Below are 19,269 nucleotides of genomic sequence, written 5' to 3'. Positions count from 1 at the left end.
TTTATAGGAAAGTAAGAAAGATGATTGATTGCTATATAGTAGGGGATATAGAAAATGGGCTAAATAGCAATGGAATAGTTACTTTTTTCTCGAGGATAAAAAATAACTAATGGAATCTTAGAGTTGTTAAGCACCAGAAGCTATCTCTAAACAAATTTTGTGAATTGATTTCTTCCATTTCAATATTAGACTGATTATGAGGAATTTCAAAATAGAGAATTTGCAGAATATAATAACAAACACTTGGATTATGTAATCATTTGAGATATTAGAATTACACTTGTGCTTTTCTTTCTCATAATACTTCTTATCCATCTGTATTTGTTTAGAATATGAATGTCTGACTTAAAAATCAAAGGCCTATCAATCAAAACCTTTCCCACCTGCTCTCGCTTAAGGGACTATCAAAGTAGTAAATTAAATGAAACAAACATTGTTTTACTACTTGCCCATCATAAAATATTACTGGTTCCAGGTGAGTGCCTATTTACAAGGATCCTTTGAAGATTTAATAGGGGTTTTAAGTGAATGGAATACCATGTAAAGAAAAATTTTACATCACAAACAAAATTGAAAGCTAAACCAGCAAAAATAAATTTCCAAAAATAAAAAAGACAAACTAAACATAAAGTAAAAGTTCTTATACATGCTAATAAAAAAAGAGAAAAGGAAGGCAGAAGGATATGAAAAGATAATCCATTCCAGAAGTAAAAATTGCTCATAAAATTATTTTTAATATCCCTCATAAACAAATAATTGAATTTAAATAAGATATAATTTTATCTGCAATATTATCAGTGGTTGATTTATGATGCCACTTAGTACTGGGACCATGCAAGAAAATCTTTACTTTCATGTGTCTAGAAATGGGAAATGGCTAAATTACTTATGATGTGCATGAATATAGTATGAAATATTATTCAGCCATGAATTTTCTTCACTTTTTTACAGATTAAAATTAGGTGAAATTATTCATAGGAAAATCCTAATTGAAAATAGAAAACAAAATCATATTTTACAGTATGAATTGAACAACATAACATTATATATGTGTGTGTATATATCTCTACATATATATCTACATATATGTATATGAACATATATATACATATATACACTTGCATGTATATATGTGTGTGTAATATAGACCCACATGTGCATATGCACACACACACACATATATATATAAAAAGAACAAGCTTCAGAGAAAACACTGAAATTTAATCTTTTTGAAGTTTTATTCATGTTATTTTTTTCTCTCCATCACATATTACACACTATGTATATACTTTGCTAGAGAGAGTTGAAGTTTGCTACCTCTACATCTTCTTTCCCCTGTATCCTTCCTTTTGCTTAGAAAACATAAAAGCCAAAAGCAGCAAAGTGTAAAAGTTGCCCTTGAGTCTGGGAGTATTAGTGAAGGACTAGTATGGAAACTCAGTATTGCTAAAGGTCATAGCAATCTGGCTGTTTGGATCTGGTCCTAATTTCAAAACTTGGGTTCCATTATTTCTTATAAGTGTGCTCAATGTGTTTCAGTTGTAGTTTTTATACATACAAATATACTTTGGATGCTTTAGGAAGGCTTAACTTACATTTACAGCTGCCTTGCAGAGACCACCATTCTCAATTAGAGACCAAACCTAAAACATAGCTACCCCTGAAAATGATAACATACCACCTGTGACCATGGAGAAGCAACAAGGACCCCAGCCTTCTTGTCTTCAGCCCTAATTAGTGAGGCCTCACTCTATGTGAGTTTAATACACCCACAATCATAATTACAAATCTTGACATTTAGATGCTCCCAAAGTCAACACCCATCTCAGCAGGGTTAGCTGCATTATTACCAGTGAAGGAGATGTAGAGCAATTAGAAACTAAAGGAAAAGGTTAGCTCTACCACTCCGACAGGAGGAGCTCAGCAGCTAAGCCCACCTGCAATTGCAGTGTTAATGTTTTTAAAAATATCGGCTTCAAAGACTTGTCACCCATGACAAGGAAAGTCTGAGTCTAAATGGAATATTTAAGAGCAGTGCTTCCTCATCCCTCAGTCAGCCTGCGTGCTGACCTTTTCATATTCTCCACCAGTTGCTCAGCTGTCATGAAATGCTGGAGAAGGTACAACATCATTGGACCTGTCATGAGGTCAGTCAGCGGTGCTCAGGCCAATTTGCTAAATGTATCTGTGCTAAAGAGTCTGTTCCTTAAGCAATCTGATGAAATGTAGTACCAATTAGTCACCAAGCAATTTTCAGGGAAGTGTGACCTTCCCTGTATTCAGTGTCTTCTGCTCACTGGTTTACTTGGCCTTGGGGAAGAGCTCTTATCTGAAATATGGAACACCCCAGGGCACAGAAAGCTGCCCAAACTCATATTTTAGGCTACCAAGGTGACAGTCCTGGGGACACATATGCCCACTGCACCTACATCAGGCCCAGACTGACCTATTTAGTTAGATTCTTTTGTGTGGCTTGCAAACTCTACAGATAATCATATGGCTCAAGTGCATGCAAAATACATCTCTTTGAAATTTTAAATGATATAATAAGATCTCATTGTTTTTTCCTATCAAGCCATCAGTTCTTTGTCTGTCTTTACAAGGTGGTGGCTTTATCTTCATTCTCTGTACAAATTTATTATCTGGGAGCTGTTAGGTTGTCTTAAAAGCAGAGAGGTGTCTTTTTTTCTCTTACAAAATAGGCTGCTCTATTTGTAGCCAAGTCTCATAAATTAAAATACTTGTCAAAATAAATGAATAGTATGTTTGTTATATTCATGACTTAAAATCACATTTGATTGCTTACTCATTAATCCACAAAATTAAGCAATACACCCTGGATTGCAGTCATTAGTGCAAATAAGCAGGATTCTTCTAATAGTCAGATGTCATGGAGAACACTGTGCAGTTGTATTTGTTTTAAAACTCAGTATGTGAATGCACAAATTAGTTTAACAATTTCAAAGATTTCCTCTTGAAGAAAATTGAATACATAGCTGTAGTCCACCAGGAGTCAGGATTGAGGTCATAACAGACTAAGTAGATTTTAGATGGAGAACTGGTAAAATGTAATTTCATGCTGAACCTCATGGATGGACAGAAACTATTTTGCTGTGTATAGAAGATACATGGTTATGAGGGTGACCTTTATTCCTGACAGGATGGAAAGGCAGAATGCAGTGAGACAATATCCACATAAAAGTATTGACTTTCTTATAACAAAGGCTTTACTCCCCTTCTTGGAAACAGCAGAGAACTTAGATCACTCATTTATCTGTGGGATTTTTCCTGTGTACCAAATACCACATTAGGAAGTTGAAATGTACAATACTTTGCCTTTCATTTCTGTCATCGAGGGATTCCAGCACTGTTCTCAAAGGATTTCTTATCAGTATATTATAAAATAATAGGCCTAAGCATTAGAACAGTACCTATGGAGGTCTATGTCTATATTCATTAAAATTAGTATTTTTAATGATGTGACCCATGATTTCAAGTAACTGACTGTTTACGTGTAGATAGAGGTGGGTAAGTCAAAGGTCCATGTGTGGTGGGTGGTGAAAGAGGTCTGGATACAGGATTGCAGGCTCACCAGGGAGCCTTGCAGGGAGTAGGGGATGGGACTCAGGTTTAATTTGAAAACTTTGATAGACATGAAGTACTTGAAGCTGGACCAAGGCCATATTTAAATCTGTATATGGAAAGGCTCCTTTGACAATAGTGTATGGTTAAATATATCAGGGGCTATTTCAGAAGGCAGAGGAGAATCTAGGTCCTTTCTGTGCTCCAGAAGATGAGAAGGCCTGGCTAGACACAATGCCACAGTGAGTGGTCATTCCTGCAGGGAGAATTCAGCCTTAGCTACCACTGATTACCACCTTCAAAGATTCATTAGCATTTGTCTGGACAGCTGTGTCTACACTGTACCTTGGCTAAGTGATTACCAAGTACAATGTTTCTAAGACAGTTCTACCTTTGGTTTGATTAGAGAATAGAAATTGTAGGAAAATAGGGCAAACAATAGAAATTGTCTGGAAGTAGACCCAGTGAAATAATATTGTATATGGATGTTGCAATATTGTGAATTCATAGAATCTTTTATAATTTATATAATTTATAATTCCACATCCTATTTTATGTTTTCTACTATTGGATATGTTTACTTCAGAGTATTCTTTCTTTTTCTTTTTTGTATTAAATTGTTTTATTGGTACATTGTAGGTATACAACACAATTACATTTCTCATTGGAAATTGTACCTTTATATAATGCATCTTGGTTCTTATTTTTTCCCCATTCCTAGCCCTCCCTTCACGCCCTCCACCCTTCCCTATTTACAAAGACTTTATTTCCATTTTTTCCATTTCTCATCATTTTTTCCTTTCCCTTCCTTCCTTTCCCCTGCCCCTCCCCCTATCCCTACCCGTTTGGACCTTTTCTTCCTATTTTACATTATCAATTATTCATTCTAATAATTGGTACATTTTAGGTATACAATATGATGACATTCATCATTGGAAATTTGTACCTTTACATAGTCTCTCTTGGTTTTTATTTTTCACCCTTGCCCAGCCCTCCCTTCAACCCCTCCAGTCCTCCCTATTTACAAAGATTTTGTTCCTATTTTTCCATTTCCTCGTATTAATCCCATTCCCTTCTATCCTTTCCCCTAGCCCTCCCACTTCCTTCCCCTTTGCCCCTTTTCTTCCTATTTCACATTTCCTATTATACATTTAGTCCTTATTTATACTTTCAGTTTCTCACACCAGAGAAACTATTCCGTATTTACACATGTGTGTCCTATTTATGTCACTTAAGAGTATTGCCTCAATGTGCATTCACTTAGCTATAAATGTCTCTAATTTCTCATTTTTTATGGTTGAGTAGTACTTCATTTTATTTAAAAAAAACACATTTTCTTTATCCAGTCTCCAGTTGATGGGCATTTGGGCTGTTTCCAAGTTTTAGCTATTACAAACTGTGCTGCTATGAACATGGGTGCACATATATCACTGTGGTATGATTCTTTTAATTCTTTGGGGAAGATCCCCAGCAGTGGAATAGTGGGGTCAAATGGGACTTCCAGTCCTAGTTCTTTGAGGTATCTCCATACTGATTTCCACAGTGCTTGCACCAGTCTACACTCCCACCAGCAGTGGAGCAGGGTTCCTCTTACCCCACAGCCCTGCCAGCATTTGTTATTGGTTGATTTCATGATAGCAGCCATTCTTTCTGGAGTGAAGTGGAATCTCAGTGTTGTTTTCATTTGCATCTCTCGAATGACCAATGATGTTGAACATTTTTTCATGTATTTATTTGCTATTTCTACTTCTTTGTCTGAGAAATGTCTGTTCATTTCAGATGCCCATTTGTGGATTGGGTCTTTAAATTTGGGAAGTCTGATCTTTTTAAGTTCTTTATAGATTCGAGATAGTAGACCTTTGTCTGAGGAAGAGCAGGTGAAGATTTTTTCGCACATTGTGGGTTGTCTCTTCACACTGCTGGTGGTTTCTCTTGCTGTGTAGAAGCTTTTTAATAAGAAGAGATCCCATTTGTTGATTGTTTGTGCTAGTTCATGGGCAACTGAGGTTTTGTTCATAAAATCTTTTCCTACACCGATGTCTTCAAGGGTTCTACCTAACCTCTGTTCCAACTGGTTCAGAGTTTCTATTTTAATATTTAGATCTGTAATCCATTTTGATTTTAGTTTAGTGCATGGTGAGAGATATAGGCCTAGTCTTAATCTTTGGCAAGTTGAAGCCCAATTTTTCCAGCACCATTTATTAAAGAGGCTATCTTTCCTCCAGTGAGGGTGTTTGGCTCCTTTGTCGAAGATGAGATGGCTGAGTGTGTCTGGCGTTGTTTCTGCATCTTCTCATCTGTTCCACTGGTCCTCAAGCCTGTTTCTTTGCCAGTGCCATGCTGTTTTTATCACAGTAGCTTTGTAGTAGAGTTGCAGGTTGGGGATTATGATACCCCCTGCCATGTCTCTGTTACCTAGAATTGCTTTTGCTATTCTGGGTCTCTTCTTGTTCCAAATGAATTTTTGGATTGTTTTCTCGAAGTCTATGAAGTATGCTGCAGGGATCTCAGTTGGAATTGCATTAAATCTATATAGCAGTTTTGGAAGTATGGCCATTTTCACTATATTAATCCTTCCTACCCAGGAGCAGGGGATGTCTGTCCATTTTCTGATATCATCTTCAATCTCTCTTTTCAGAGTGCTATAGTTTTCAGAGAAGAGGTCTTTGATTTCTTTCATTAGGTTGATTCCTAGGTATTTCAGTTTTTTGGATGCTATTGTGAAAGGAATTATTTGCCCTATTTCTCTCTCAGTGAGTCTGTCATTACTGTAGAGGAAAGCTATTGATTTTTGTGTGTTGACCTTGTAACCAACTACTTGACTGAATTTGGTTATTAAGTCTAGAAGACTTTTGGAGGAGTTCTTGAGGTCTTCTATATAGAGTATCATGTCATCTGAAAATAATGACAATTTGACTTCTTCATTACCTATCTTTATTCCTTTTATTTCTTTCTCTTGTCTAATTGCCATGGCTAATGTTTCCAGAATTATATTGAACAAGAGTGGTGATAGTGGACATCCTTGTCTTGTTCCTGATTTTAGTGTGAAGGATTTCAGTTTTTGAGCATTTAGTATGATATTGGCTGTTGGTTTTTCATAGATGGCTTCTATCAGTTTGAGGTACAGACCATCTATTCCAGTTTTTTGTAGGGTTTTTATCATAAATGCATGTTGGATTTTGTCAAATGTTTTTCTGCATCTATGGAGATAATCATATGTTTTTTGTCCTTGGCTCTATTGATATAGTGTATTACATTGATTGATTTTCATATATTGAACCATCCCTGCATCTCTGGGATGAATCCCACTTGATCAGGGTGTATGATCTTCTTGATGATCTTCTGAATTCTGTTTGTCATTTTCTTATTAAGAATTTTTGCATCTGTTCATTAGTGAGATTGGCCTATGGTTCTCTTTTTCAGTTGGGTCTTTCTCTGCTTTGGGGATCAAGGTGATGCTTGCTTTCAGGAATGAATTTGGGAGTATCTCTTCCCTTTCAATTTCATTGAAGAGTTTAAACAGTAGTGGCAGCAGTTCCTCTCTAAATGTCTTGTAGAATTCAGCAGTGAACCCATCAGGGCCCGGGCTTTTCTTAGTTGATAATTTTTTGTTTACATTTTCAATTTCATTGGTTGATATTGGGTTGTTCAGAATTTTTAGGTCTTCTTCGTTCAACTTTGGTAATTCATATGTATCTAGGAATCTGTCCATTTCTTCTGTGTTGTCCATCTGATTGGCGTATAGGTTCTGGAAGTAGGTACTGATGATCCTCTGGATTTCTGCTGGGTCTGTTGTCATTTCACCCTTTTCATTCCTAATTGCATGGATTTGGGCCTTTTCTTTCCTTTTTCTGACAAGGTTGGCTAAAGGTTTGTCAATTTTGTTGATTCTTTCGAAGAACCAACTCTTGGCTTCATTGATTTTTTGTATTGTTCACTTCAGAGTATTCTTAAAAATGAAGGTAAGGTATGTGACTTCGATAAGAATATCTTGAAAAAAAGAAAAAAAAAGAGAACTTGAAGAAAAAGCCTTTTGTATGTTTGTGTGTGTATGTGTGTGTATGTGTGTGTGTGTGTCGATGCATTGTAAACACCCCAACTTGTATAGTGTCTTCATTTCCAGTAATGTACACCTTCCTGAGACCTCCCAAGCCTATGAGATTGAATAAACTTTAGGAGCTATGTAGTCATGTGCTGGATAATTGGCAAGTGCATCCACCTAGTGAATTAGGATAATCTTTGAGAATTTTCTAGCCTATTTAACCCTAGTGCTTTATCTTCAATTTTCTTGTGTCTGTTATTTTTAATATATGCAATTCAATGGTAGTGAGACTATTACTATTGACTAGGAAGGCATATTGAGTTTTGAATGTTTGAATTTTGTGTTATCTTCACAATGCCTGAAACCTCTCCTGGCTCCCATACCTGTGTGCTAGGATGAGGGCTTTGTGGTAACCACCTGACTACAGAGGGACCCTTTGCCTTGTGCTGCTGTGGGTGTGAGGGGCACAGAGGACAGGCTTCCCCTGCCATCCTCTGTGTATACCAGATGTGAGTTGTTAATGTTGTTTGATGAATGATGAGCTGTTGTCAACAAGGAAAATAAAGAATACAGTGAAAACAAATTCAGGGGTTTTTTTTCAAACTTAAGTGATTACATATCATATTAAAATGTTATTTCAAGTCAGTCAGAGGAAAATATAATTCAGTATAACGTGTTTAATGTGTACCTGATTTCTTAGCAATTTACTACATAATTAAAGAAGGTAAATGTATTTTGGGCTGAAATATGGGTACTTTTTAATAAGTATATTTTTTTGTTGTTATGAGGCAATTTAATCAGATGCTGCTTTAAAAATTCATAAGGATAAACGAGGTTCTAAGAATTGTTGAATAAATCGTGTTATTTTCTTTGGAATGCATTTTGAAGCTGTGAAGTTTATAAAGGTTCTTATTATGGATTTTCAGTTTGAGGAGGAAATGAAACTAGGTGTATCTCATTTACTGAATATGGGTTGAACTTTCTGAGAATCAGAGCTTTGGTGTACTTGCTTTGTGGATGTGAGGTTTGATGCTAGTATCTCATGAAGATGCTAATGGGGGGCCTGATAATTTTTAAAACCTGGATTAAATGCTTTTAGATAGATATCAAAATCCTATGAAGGAAAAGTCCCTCTTTGAAATCTTTGTTTAAAGTGGCATAAAATTAGCTCTCTTAGTCAATTGGAATTTAGTTACAAGCAGATGCATACATTTAAATGGAATTTTGCAGCATTTCGGTCCTTTCTCAAAGGTGATAATGTGTTTTCCTCTATTTGTGAAATTGTTGTAATTTCACAGTCATACTTAGATTTAATTGTGTTTATTAAGATTTGAGACAAATGATTCCAATTTTATTTTGTAGGATACTTGTTTTTTTCTTTGTCTTTTAATTTTCTTGATAGTTGTTGTAAAAAATAACAATATATTGTTAAGTTTAAGAATTTAACCCAAAGAACTCAATATGGAAAATAAGCATTTCTTTGTACTACTTCATTAGTTCACTTGACATGTAATTAAACTAGAGCCACATATTTCTCACTGTAATTACTAATAAAAATGCTTTCATAAATACATTTTATTGTGTTCTCTGAATATTTGGGTGATTCTTTTTGCTCTCTACATAGGCTAAGGTTAATAGAATCAGATTATAAGAACTCAAGCCATAAATGTGACAAAATGCTACAAGTTGACAAAGAATAAACCACATCTTGAATATTGAAGGACTCTGCAATAAATGCACTTGGTTGCACTTATTGTTAAAATTTTTACTTGTCAGTGTAGAAGCTTAAGGCATTGGTATAGTGCTTGGAATTATGGCCAGCACAGAAGACACAACACAAAGCCTGTATTGCTACGTGGAAGAGCTGCCCTGCACATATAAAGATTGTGTTTCTTGTGCAATGAAAAGTAAGAAAAAAATCAAAATTACCTATTTTGATGTGTTTTGATCTTGGTACTTTCTGTGTTCCTCTGTCAATGCTGTGATGAAGAGATTAAAGAGAAACAACAAAGTCGAAGGAGAATAGGGATAAACAAGTCAAGTGGAACTTACTCTGGAAGCCAGACAATGATTGTTATGGTAGGGAAAGCAATTAAATTTAATCTTTGATTATATATCAAGCTCTGTGGTAAGCACTTGGGCATGTTAGGGATGTTATCAAAGATATTAGTATTCCACTGTCATCCTGTCTCACCCCCCGAAACACGTCAACACAAATGTTATTTGTTGATATGTGATCCACTACATGTTGGTCATAATAGCTTTATTGTCCAAGTTTAAAAACAGATCTGAATCCTTGCAGGGGGTATTAATGGTATAATACTGCACACAGAGAAGGCTTTTTTGATCAGATCTGTTATTCAGAGTCATGAATATCATGAATTGCCCAATGTTATTTCTTTTTGAACTTTGAGTCTGTTGACTTGTTAACTTTTCTATTCTTTTGACCTTTACAAGGTAGTGAATGAGAAAAACGTTGGAAATATTCTCTATAATACCGGTTATATGTATCATTTTTTTCTTAGAGAATCCTTATTCTCTTCTAGATATCCCTGGGGAAAGAGGTACTTATACATAACAAAGCTGTTTCTTAATCTTTAAATTGGGAATTCCACTCCAAAATAGCAACTGAGATACAATTATTGAGAATAATTTACATATACCATATTTGTATATTTAATTTCATGTGTTTTTTCTAACTTAAAGGTATGTGTGTTCCTGAGAAATACACTCCACTTTGACCTCTCAAACAGGGGTACTAAAATCATACAATAAACACTGTACAACTTCGTACTAGAAAATAGAACATATAGTTTTTATGATCTTGTAAAATAAAGTGGAGCACTTCAGTTTTGAGCTTCTGACATGCCACTTCAAGCTATGCCCCCATTTTATCAGGAGGTTTATTCATATTTATTTTTAAGCTACTTTGAGGGATACATCTAGGAGCTCCACAGTAGCTAAATCCAAGTGGTTTCTTGAACAAAGGTGGGGAAGAGAGTGCCTGGGGCCCAACTGCTAACTTGCCACCTCCCCTCCACCTTCGATCCCTACTTTAGTGTTTCTATCCATCAGAGACCAAGTAAGCTGATACTTCGTTTCAAAATAAACCTGAAAAGAAGCTAGGAGATGCATAAACTCCATTTCTGGAGTGTGACGTGGTAGAAGCAGTTTCCCCAGTGTTGAGTAGAAAATGAGAAGTTTCTTCATAATTTTAAAAGCAAAACAACAATATTTATGATGATGATATTTAGACAACTACCAGGGTAATTATTGGTCACTGATCCATGTTCATTTAAATTTTTAAGTTGAATATTCTGAAAACATGAAATTCTAGTTATCTCTTGTTGACATATAGGTTAAGCGTCTAGTTTGCCTCATTATTTCACTTATTTTTATTCAGCAAATACACATTAAGAACCTCTTACATCATCTTCTCTGTTTTACCCAATGGCAGTACAATTATCAACAATAAAGACAAAGGTAACTATCTGTACTCTTAAAACTTGCATTCTAGTGGAATGAGGAAACAGGCAAGAAATGGCATAACATTCAAAGTTGATAAGTGCTATAAGAAATATAAGAGAATTTCAGGTGGTAGTAAGGATGTCAAAGTTTCATGTAGCCAGGGAAAACTTGCATTTGGGTAAAGATCTGAAGGTTTGAGAAGTGAGCCAGATACCTGTCTGGTGGAAAACTGTTCCAGGGAGAGAGCACTGCAAATACAAAGACACTGACATGGGTACAGAGATGGTAGTATAGATGGATACAATCATGTAAACAGGGAAAAGAATAATCAGAGCCCAAGGTCAGAAATGGAACTGGGGCACCACAGACCTTATAGCTACTGCAAGGGCATGGCCTTTTCTCCATGGAAAGTAGGAAGGTATTATGAGGCTCTGACTGGAGAAGAGGCATAAATAGACAAGATCATCCTGGCTGCTGTCTTGAATATTCCTCTACAGAAGGACAGAAGCCCATGTAGAAATAAGACTGTTGATGGAGTAATACATTAGAAAGATTTTGGTAGCTGGGACAGAGTGGTGATGGTAGAAGTGTTGAAAAGTGGTAAAAATGAAGTTATTTTTTGAGAAATCAAATGTGTGTGGGGTGTTTGAGAGAGGCATAGGGTGGGAGAGTGAAGACAGAGGGACAGAGAAAGGGAGAGATGAAGTTATTACAAAGTTCTTTGGTTTGAGCACCTTGGAAGGATGCATTGCTGTTAATTGGGATGTAAAGGACTGTGGAAAGAGGTTAAGAAGATCAGCTGTTCAGTTCTCCACAGGTTAGGCAACATGAGCCTGGACTTTAGGAAGAAGGTCTAGGATCAGTGGTGGCACATCTACAGCATGTTTGTATCACTGAAAACTTAAACGTTCACCATCACTAGTGTAAACTTAAAGTTTTAATTTATCAGTGTGTAGTTCTATCTAAGACATGAGACAGATGACATCCCTAACCAAACTGTGACATAGGCTCATTAGCATTTTTAGGGACCAAACCTAGGAGATGAACAAGAATAAGCAAAAGAAAGCTTTAATTGAGGCCTTAGAGTTAAAGGGAAACCCAGGGAGTGCAGTGCCCTGGAAGGGAAGTGAAGAAAGTACTTTGGTCAGGAATCAATCAGTGCTCAGCTATGTCCTAAATTCACAGTAGAGAAGGCCTTGGCTTTACTGTTGTAGAGATTGTTTTGACCTTGATAATTATAGTGGTCACAGCATTAGTAGAGCTGCTTCTATAAAGAATGGGACATTGGAAGCGAGGCTGGCAATTGCTGTGTAGATAGTGCCTTCAAAGTTTGTCTTAGAGGGGAAGGAATAAGTGGGTTGGTATGTTTAGGGTAAGTGAATCCTGAGAAAATTTGTGTTTAGGTTGGATGGAAGAACTGACCTAACTGTGTGTAGTTGGAGATTACATCCTAAGTGCTGACAGAGATCTGAGGATAAAGGACTTTTGATTAGAAGTAAGACCATGTTATTATTTTGTCTTATGAGATTATTGGAAATTCTAAGACTGTTCTGGGTGACATGACAACACTGGCATCTTAGAAGGAGAATATAAGACATGCTAGAAGATAGACCAAAGGCCAAGGAAGACCTCCAAATCACATACAGTCAGTTTGCATTTTGAATGAGGTATTGGTTACTACAGCCCTAAGATTTCTAGGCACCACAGAAGTTTAGGTGAAATCTTACCCCTGAAGTCATTAAAAGTTTCTTTTATGGCTGACTCATCTATGTGAGAAAGGTAACTCAATCAGTTTAAAGGCAGGGGTGAGGGCCATTTACATGCACTGTATGCTTTTGGAAACCAGTGTGCCTTCTGGTTGAGGGACTGGGATTGAGGTTTATGTTACTCACTGCGTCTCTAACAGTGTCTTTCCGAAACTCTATTCCCCAGTAATGTAGGTGTCCTTGTGAATCAAGGAATCTGGTAAACAATGACTTACAATGTATGACTTAAATAAATTATCAGTGTTAAAACAAGCATTAGTCTGTGTACATTATGGAAGTTGAGATACAGACCGAATGGAGAGTCTTTATTATCAGCCAGCACTTGTGGGCCACTGGGTTGTTTAGGCACCACAGATTCAGGAGCTGGTCTTCCTCTCCCCAAGAGTAGAGCTTTGATTTCATCCATTCCTTCAGTAAGGCTCTGCTGAGGTAATTCCTGTCCATCACAGGACTGGGAGACAGACTAAACACTAATTAACTAAAGATACTGTGATATTTGGGGAGCATCTGGGTCTTGCTATTACCTGTCAGAAGAGCCATGTACCGCTATATCAGCAAAATGCATATGATCTCCATCCATAAACTGCAAATATCCTACAATGTAGTCTTTCTTTTTACAGTTTAATTTTGAAAAAGAAAAAAAATTATACTAGTATGATCTAACATACCATGTTGGGGAAAAAAAAAAGGCCTGATTCTATTATTGTCAGACAACATTTAGTCGATACCTTAAGAAACGAAAGTCTCCAAAACATTGTATTTTACTATTTGATAAATAGGTATAATCTTGTTACTACATATACTATAAACTTGTATGGAAATAATGTATGAGAAGTGTTAAATTATCTTATGAAAAGGGATAGATAATACTTAATCTTGTAATATCTAATTTTAATCGTTTGTATTATATCTGACTGATACCCTACTTTTTTCTCTTTCCCAACAATTGAAGCACATTAATTATACTGAAAGTTAAGGATGTGGCAAGAAAGAAAAGAAATATATTACTCTTACACAAATTTGTTCATAATGCCAATATAATATGCTACAGCCTATTTGATTAGTATATTAAAATGAACATAACTGATATGTATTATAATTCACCAATATGCAAAATTTAAATCATAATTATGGCATAGAAATAGTGATGAAAACACTTCTATCTCTTTTTTGTCACATTTTAAATATTAATTTTATTTTTCTTTTCAAATTTTAATGTGTTAAACTCTTCATTATGACCACATGATTAGAAAGATATGGTTCTATGGATTATGTTTATACTAGAATAATCTTTCATTATTAATCAATTTAAGTCTTATCTCAAATCAATTCATCAGTGTTAGCAATTAAAGATAAAAAATGCATGTGCTCAATTTCAAGAATTAAAAATAATGCCTTGGGAGTAAGCATTTCTTTTCTGTGGTGAGAGGATTGTTGGGTTTTCCAATTAAAGAAGTCTCCATACTGGAAATGAGTAGTCAATTATGAAAATTATTTTTGAATAGCCAATTTACATATCCCTAATTGTATTCATTTCTTTTGAAAGACCGAAGTTGGAATTTATGATGTTTTGATTAGTTTCCCCAGCACTTGTGTTATTAATACTTTTGCCTACATGGTTCTCCTACGAATGGGGCTTTTAATGCCTTTTCTAAGTAAATGTTTGACTCATAAGTAGGTTTGTTTTATTTACTAAATGAAAAGTGTCTAAAGATTTACTAGAAGCTTTCAAATTCACACACTGTACTATTTGGATTGAGAGTAGCATCCCTGAGCTGCTGCCTGAGTCCACACTTGGACTTTTCTGTATCAGCTGCTGAGGAACATTTGAAGTTCACTATGGTGATACTCTCAGCCAGCCAAAAGTGCAGCCTCTGTCCTTGCTATCTGTGCAGTAGTGTCTGAGTGAGAGGTAGAACTATTTTAATATATTTTTCCTTTAATGAAAAATTGACTTAGAAAGAAAATTCTAAGTTTTTATATTGATGATGCACATAGCTCTCATATGAAACAACATTGAGATGGAGATGGGAATAATTAGGTTAAAAGTGCTGATGTTGGGCTGGGGATTTAGCTCAGTGGTTCTGCCGCCTGCCTCGAAAGTTGAAGGACCCGAGTTCGATCCCCAGTACTAAAGAAAGTGCTGATGTTGAATTTCCTTGGATTTAGGATTATTGGACTTCAACTGTTCAACATAGAGTAAGTCAAGAAAGAAAAGAATGAAATAAAGAGGCATGTACAAAAGTGAGATATCTATGTCTGTAAGACAAAAACAGACTATTTATAACAATACATTGTGTATGCACATGTGTAGATTTAGATACTGTCTAGGAGGATAGAGGTAATTAGAGATTTTGTAATGTGTTTTAGCTTTCTGAGTCTGAGATGTCCACTTTTACTGTTTCTGTTGTTCAGTGTGTACTGTCTGTACTAAGTCTGTTTTTCAACTTCTGCATATTTAACTTCCTATTTTCTTTAGGAATATTTTTGAAATAAAAAGAGTGAAATCTTTTAGGCAAACTGGCAAAACATGGTGAAATGAAGGGGCAGTCCTTGCATTCCTTGAAAAGAGCCGAAATCAGCTGTCTATTTTAGGAATAGACTAAATAAACAGAAGAACAAACCATTCATTATGTCCTAGCCATGGTGCTCAGAGACATAATATCATTGAAGAATTAAGAGTTCTAAGGTAGTAACAATAAAGTTTTAAGTTTGAAGAGGTTTATTCTCTAAAACCAAATAAAAATCATAATCAGTTAGATACAATGTCTCTATGATATACATGTCCTACAAAGTAATTAGTGTTGTTGGACTTGTTTGTAGCTGATTGCTGTGTTTGATGAACAAGAACCACTCCACAAGATTGAGAGCCCCAGTGGAAACCCGGCAGATCGGCAGAGCCCAGATGCTTTGGAGACAGAAGTGGCTGCCCAACTGGCTGCATTTAAACCAATCGGTGGGGAAATTGAAGTAACCCCTTCTACTCTGAAATTAGGTATGTGCATTGTCAGCAGCATGCTTTTCCACCTGCGTGAAAGTACATCATCTTATTGGTTGTGTTTCTCCTTTATGACTTTTATCCTATTAATATTTATTATTTAAAAATTGTGTTTGCTGTGCTTTGTAAAAAATAGTTCTTTGCAGCTTCTGCAGCTCAGCTAAGTTTGTAGATAGAATGTTTTTTTCCCCTTGAACCAAAGGGGAATCTGAATTGCGCATCCTTGAAGTAACAGGGGAAAGTCAAGACTGTAAATTATGAGGTTCTCTGGTATCCTGTGAGGATCACTTTTTAAAAATTTCTACTATACATTTTGATCCTCATTTTTACTTTCAGTTTTTCATACCAGAGAAACTATTCAGTATTTACAGATGTGTGTCCTATTTATTTCACTTAAGAGTATGGCCTCAATGTGCATCCATTTAGCTATAAATGTCTCTAGTTTCTCATTCTTTATGTCTGAGTAGTACTCCATTTTATTAAAAAAACACATCTTCCTTATCCAGTCACCAGTCGATGGGCATTAAATGTACCAATAAATTTAATGGATAAAAAAATTAATTAAAATAAAAATTTAAAACGTATTTCTTGAAAAAAATCATTTAGAAAAAGCAAAGGGTTATCAAAGAACCCAGACTAGAAATAAAGGCCACTTTCTTCCTTAGCTATCCTTTTTTTCTTCCAATATATATCTCAGGCCTTAGAGAAAATATTTTGAAGTTAGTTTTGAAATTCTTTACTGCTGGTTTATTCAAACAAGAACAATTCACCTGGCAATTTTGCTCAGAATTCTTTTTCATAATATTTGTTTTGAAGGTGTTTGTAGAAAGAAAATAAACATTCTTCTAAAGTTTCAGTCAATTTACAATACCAAAAGCAATAACATATTTTGGTGATAACCTCCTAAAGTTTAGGTCAATTTAACAGCATGGAATTTTTTTAAAATCCAGTAATATTGTGGTACATAAAACAATTTTTATACCTGTCGAATGTGTATACAACATTCTGAGGCTGCTTAACACACCTATTACAGTTTAATTCTCAAGCCAGAAGGACAGGCTTTTCTCACTTTGCAAAGACAATTTTTTGGAGCAAAGTGTATGCTCAGAATTGTAAAAATTGTGCATAGTACTCACTTTCTCCATTTCAAATGAAATCTATACTATTAAGTTGATTTTACATATGACTACACCAAGTAATATTTTCTCCTGATTTTCTGAAAAGCATCTGAGGTCTTTCTTTTAAAACCAATCAAAGGAAAATTAATGACCTAAAGGCTTCATGGTTTTCCTCTGTATTTTGGAAATCAGGCTAGCAAAGCTGTCTATTGGAACATAGATGGTGGAGGGATGGGTGGCAGCTCTTCCTCCCAGCCAAGATTGTGGCTTCAGCAACCTCACAGCCACATTGCTTATTTGCATAATGGATGAAAAGGTACCCATTATGTAAATGGTATGAGAGGAAAACCAGTCAGTAAGGGAAGACCAAAGGAGAAAATTGTTCTTGCTTGTTTTTAATATTCTACTTATAAGCAAGTGCTGTGGGCTTCAAAAGGCTGAACCTCAGTGTATCCCTGTCCTGGGAACTTGTTTTCAACCTTTCTTTTATGAGTTTTCTCAGGAAAAAAAAATTTTGTTTTCCTTCAATGCTTTTACAGTTGGCTTTTTTTTTTTTCCTATTGGACCACCTGGGCAGCTATATTCATCGTAATCCTGAATACAAGCAAAAGGAAAGTAGGCTGATCTTTCCGTCCTTTGAAAGTGGACTTTCTACTCCTTCAGAACTGATTTTTTGGTTAGACAAGGATAGAAAATATTTATTAAATGGAGACTGCATGCCAGAGCCTGAGCTGAAGTTAGTCGACTGAGTAAAATAAATCCTTTATTCTTAATACCTCATTTCAGTCTCAAAATACTTGGTTAGGTTTTATTATTTTCTTCTATTTAAGAAATGGGGATTAAGCACCTAGAGGTTTACTAATTTATCTAAAATCATATGGTTGTTAGGTGGCAGAGCCAGGATTTGAACCTTACCAGAAAATCCAGGAAGCCTTTTACCATGCTGCCTCTGATATGCTTTTCATAAAACAATAAGTTAATATAACTTTCCTGGAGTTTATTTTGTGAATATATACCAAAACGGGTAAACTGAAAAGGGTAAACTCCTTGACTCCCAGATCCAATTTTACTTAGTAACATAAATTAAGTGATGTGATTAGCCAACATTCATGTTTGAGTGACAAAAGTTGCCTCCCACCCACTGAGTCTGGGACCTTGGCATCTTCTCCAGCTCCTCCTTTTTTTTCTGCACTCTCACCTCTGTCCACTCTTTAGCTTCCCTGTCCACAGCTGCTGTGCCAGACCAGAATATTGTCATCAGTTAGATCACTGCACAGGCTTCAGGCTGACCTCTCATTCATAGCACCTTCCTTCTTCAGTCCCTGCTGTTGCCAGAGTGACCTTTCAGAAGCACAGATCTGATTATATAAGTCCCTGCTTAGAAAACTTCCAGTGGTTCCCCACTGCCCTAAGAACCACATCCAAACTCATTAGCCAGCTAATACAAATGATTGCTCTGAATCAGCTGGAGGAATTTGGACAGTGATGAATGATGGGAAAAAATTATCCCTTTCCTTACCTTCACGGTGTAGCAGATTGAGTACTTTCCATTTCTGGAATAATAAAGAAGGGAAATTTATATTTATCTGTTTTGTCAGGTGGAGACAGAGAAGTGAAAGAAGACAGCAACACAGGCATTTTTGATCTTTCTTATTCTCTTTTCCTCTTGATGTTCCCAGGTTAAGAAAGGGTCACAGGCAGGTAACTCAGGATGGAGAGATACAATTGGCAGGACATGCACTGTTTCTGGCTCCTCTGGAGTGTAACCCCATTGTGTTGTCTGGGCTGAGACCCCGCTTAGATGAAGAATTGGAAGATGCTGTCACAGGATGCATAGCCATCATCAGGACAAGATCCCCATAATGTGCCATCATCACAGAGATGCTGGCCTTTTCATTGTACTCACTCAGCTCCCAGAGGCCACCGGGTTTGTTTTGTTTCTGAAGGAGCTTTTTGCTAGGATAGCTCAGGAGAAGCAAGTCTCAATTATCACTGCTTTTCTCACTCTTAAGGCCTATCCAAGAAAATGTCAAAATTAGTCATTATTTGTTCTATGCTTTTCTTACTGAAGAGACACAATTAACAAATATTAGACATCAAGACATTTTTATGCTTAGGTCATTTTGTCATCAAAATATATCTATTTTATTGGTATCTGAGATCAAAATGTACTTAATGTTCAGTATAATTTTATACCTTCTTTTCCATCACAGGATAAGCATCAACAGAATCATGCTTCATGTGAAAGACTAACACTCTCCCCTTACTGTAGAATGGACACAGAGGTTGGCCCTC

At 35.9% G+C, this 19,269-nt stretch overlaps 1 protein-coding gene across 23 annotated transcripts in view; it reads left to right on the top strand.

Annotated features, from left to right (window-relative positions):
- Positions 1-19,269, top strand: part of Pard3b (par-3 family cell polarity regulator beta) — a 1,069,040-nt gene that overhangs the window by 394,679 nt on the left and 655,092 nt on the right. For all 23 annotated transcript variants that reach the window (XR_015449088.1, XM_087205812.1, XM_004851169.4 and 20 more), the window contains one exon: positions 15,682-15,853. Coding sequence is in view for 20 of the 23 variants with exons in the window: in XM_087205812.1 (XP_087061938.1) it covers positions 15,682-15,853 (172 nt within the window). In the remaining 3 variants the exon portion in view is untranslated. The remainder of the gene's footprint in view (positions 1-15,681; positions 15,854-19,269) is intronic.

Source organism: Heterocephalus glaber, unplaced genomic scaffold (genome assembly GCF_053883595.1).
Source record: "Heterocephalus glaber isolate CG9 unplaced genomic scaffold, H.glaber_assembly_v1.0 deba00000621, whole genome shotgun sequence".
Classification (NCBI taxonomy): Eukaryota; Metazoa; Chordata; class Mammalia; order Rodentia; family Bathyergidae; genus Heterocephalus; species Heterocephalus glaber.
The sequence above is the reverse complement of the archived record's forward strand: the minus strand, read 5'-3'. Positions and strand labels throughout refer to the sequence as shown.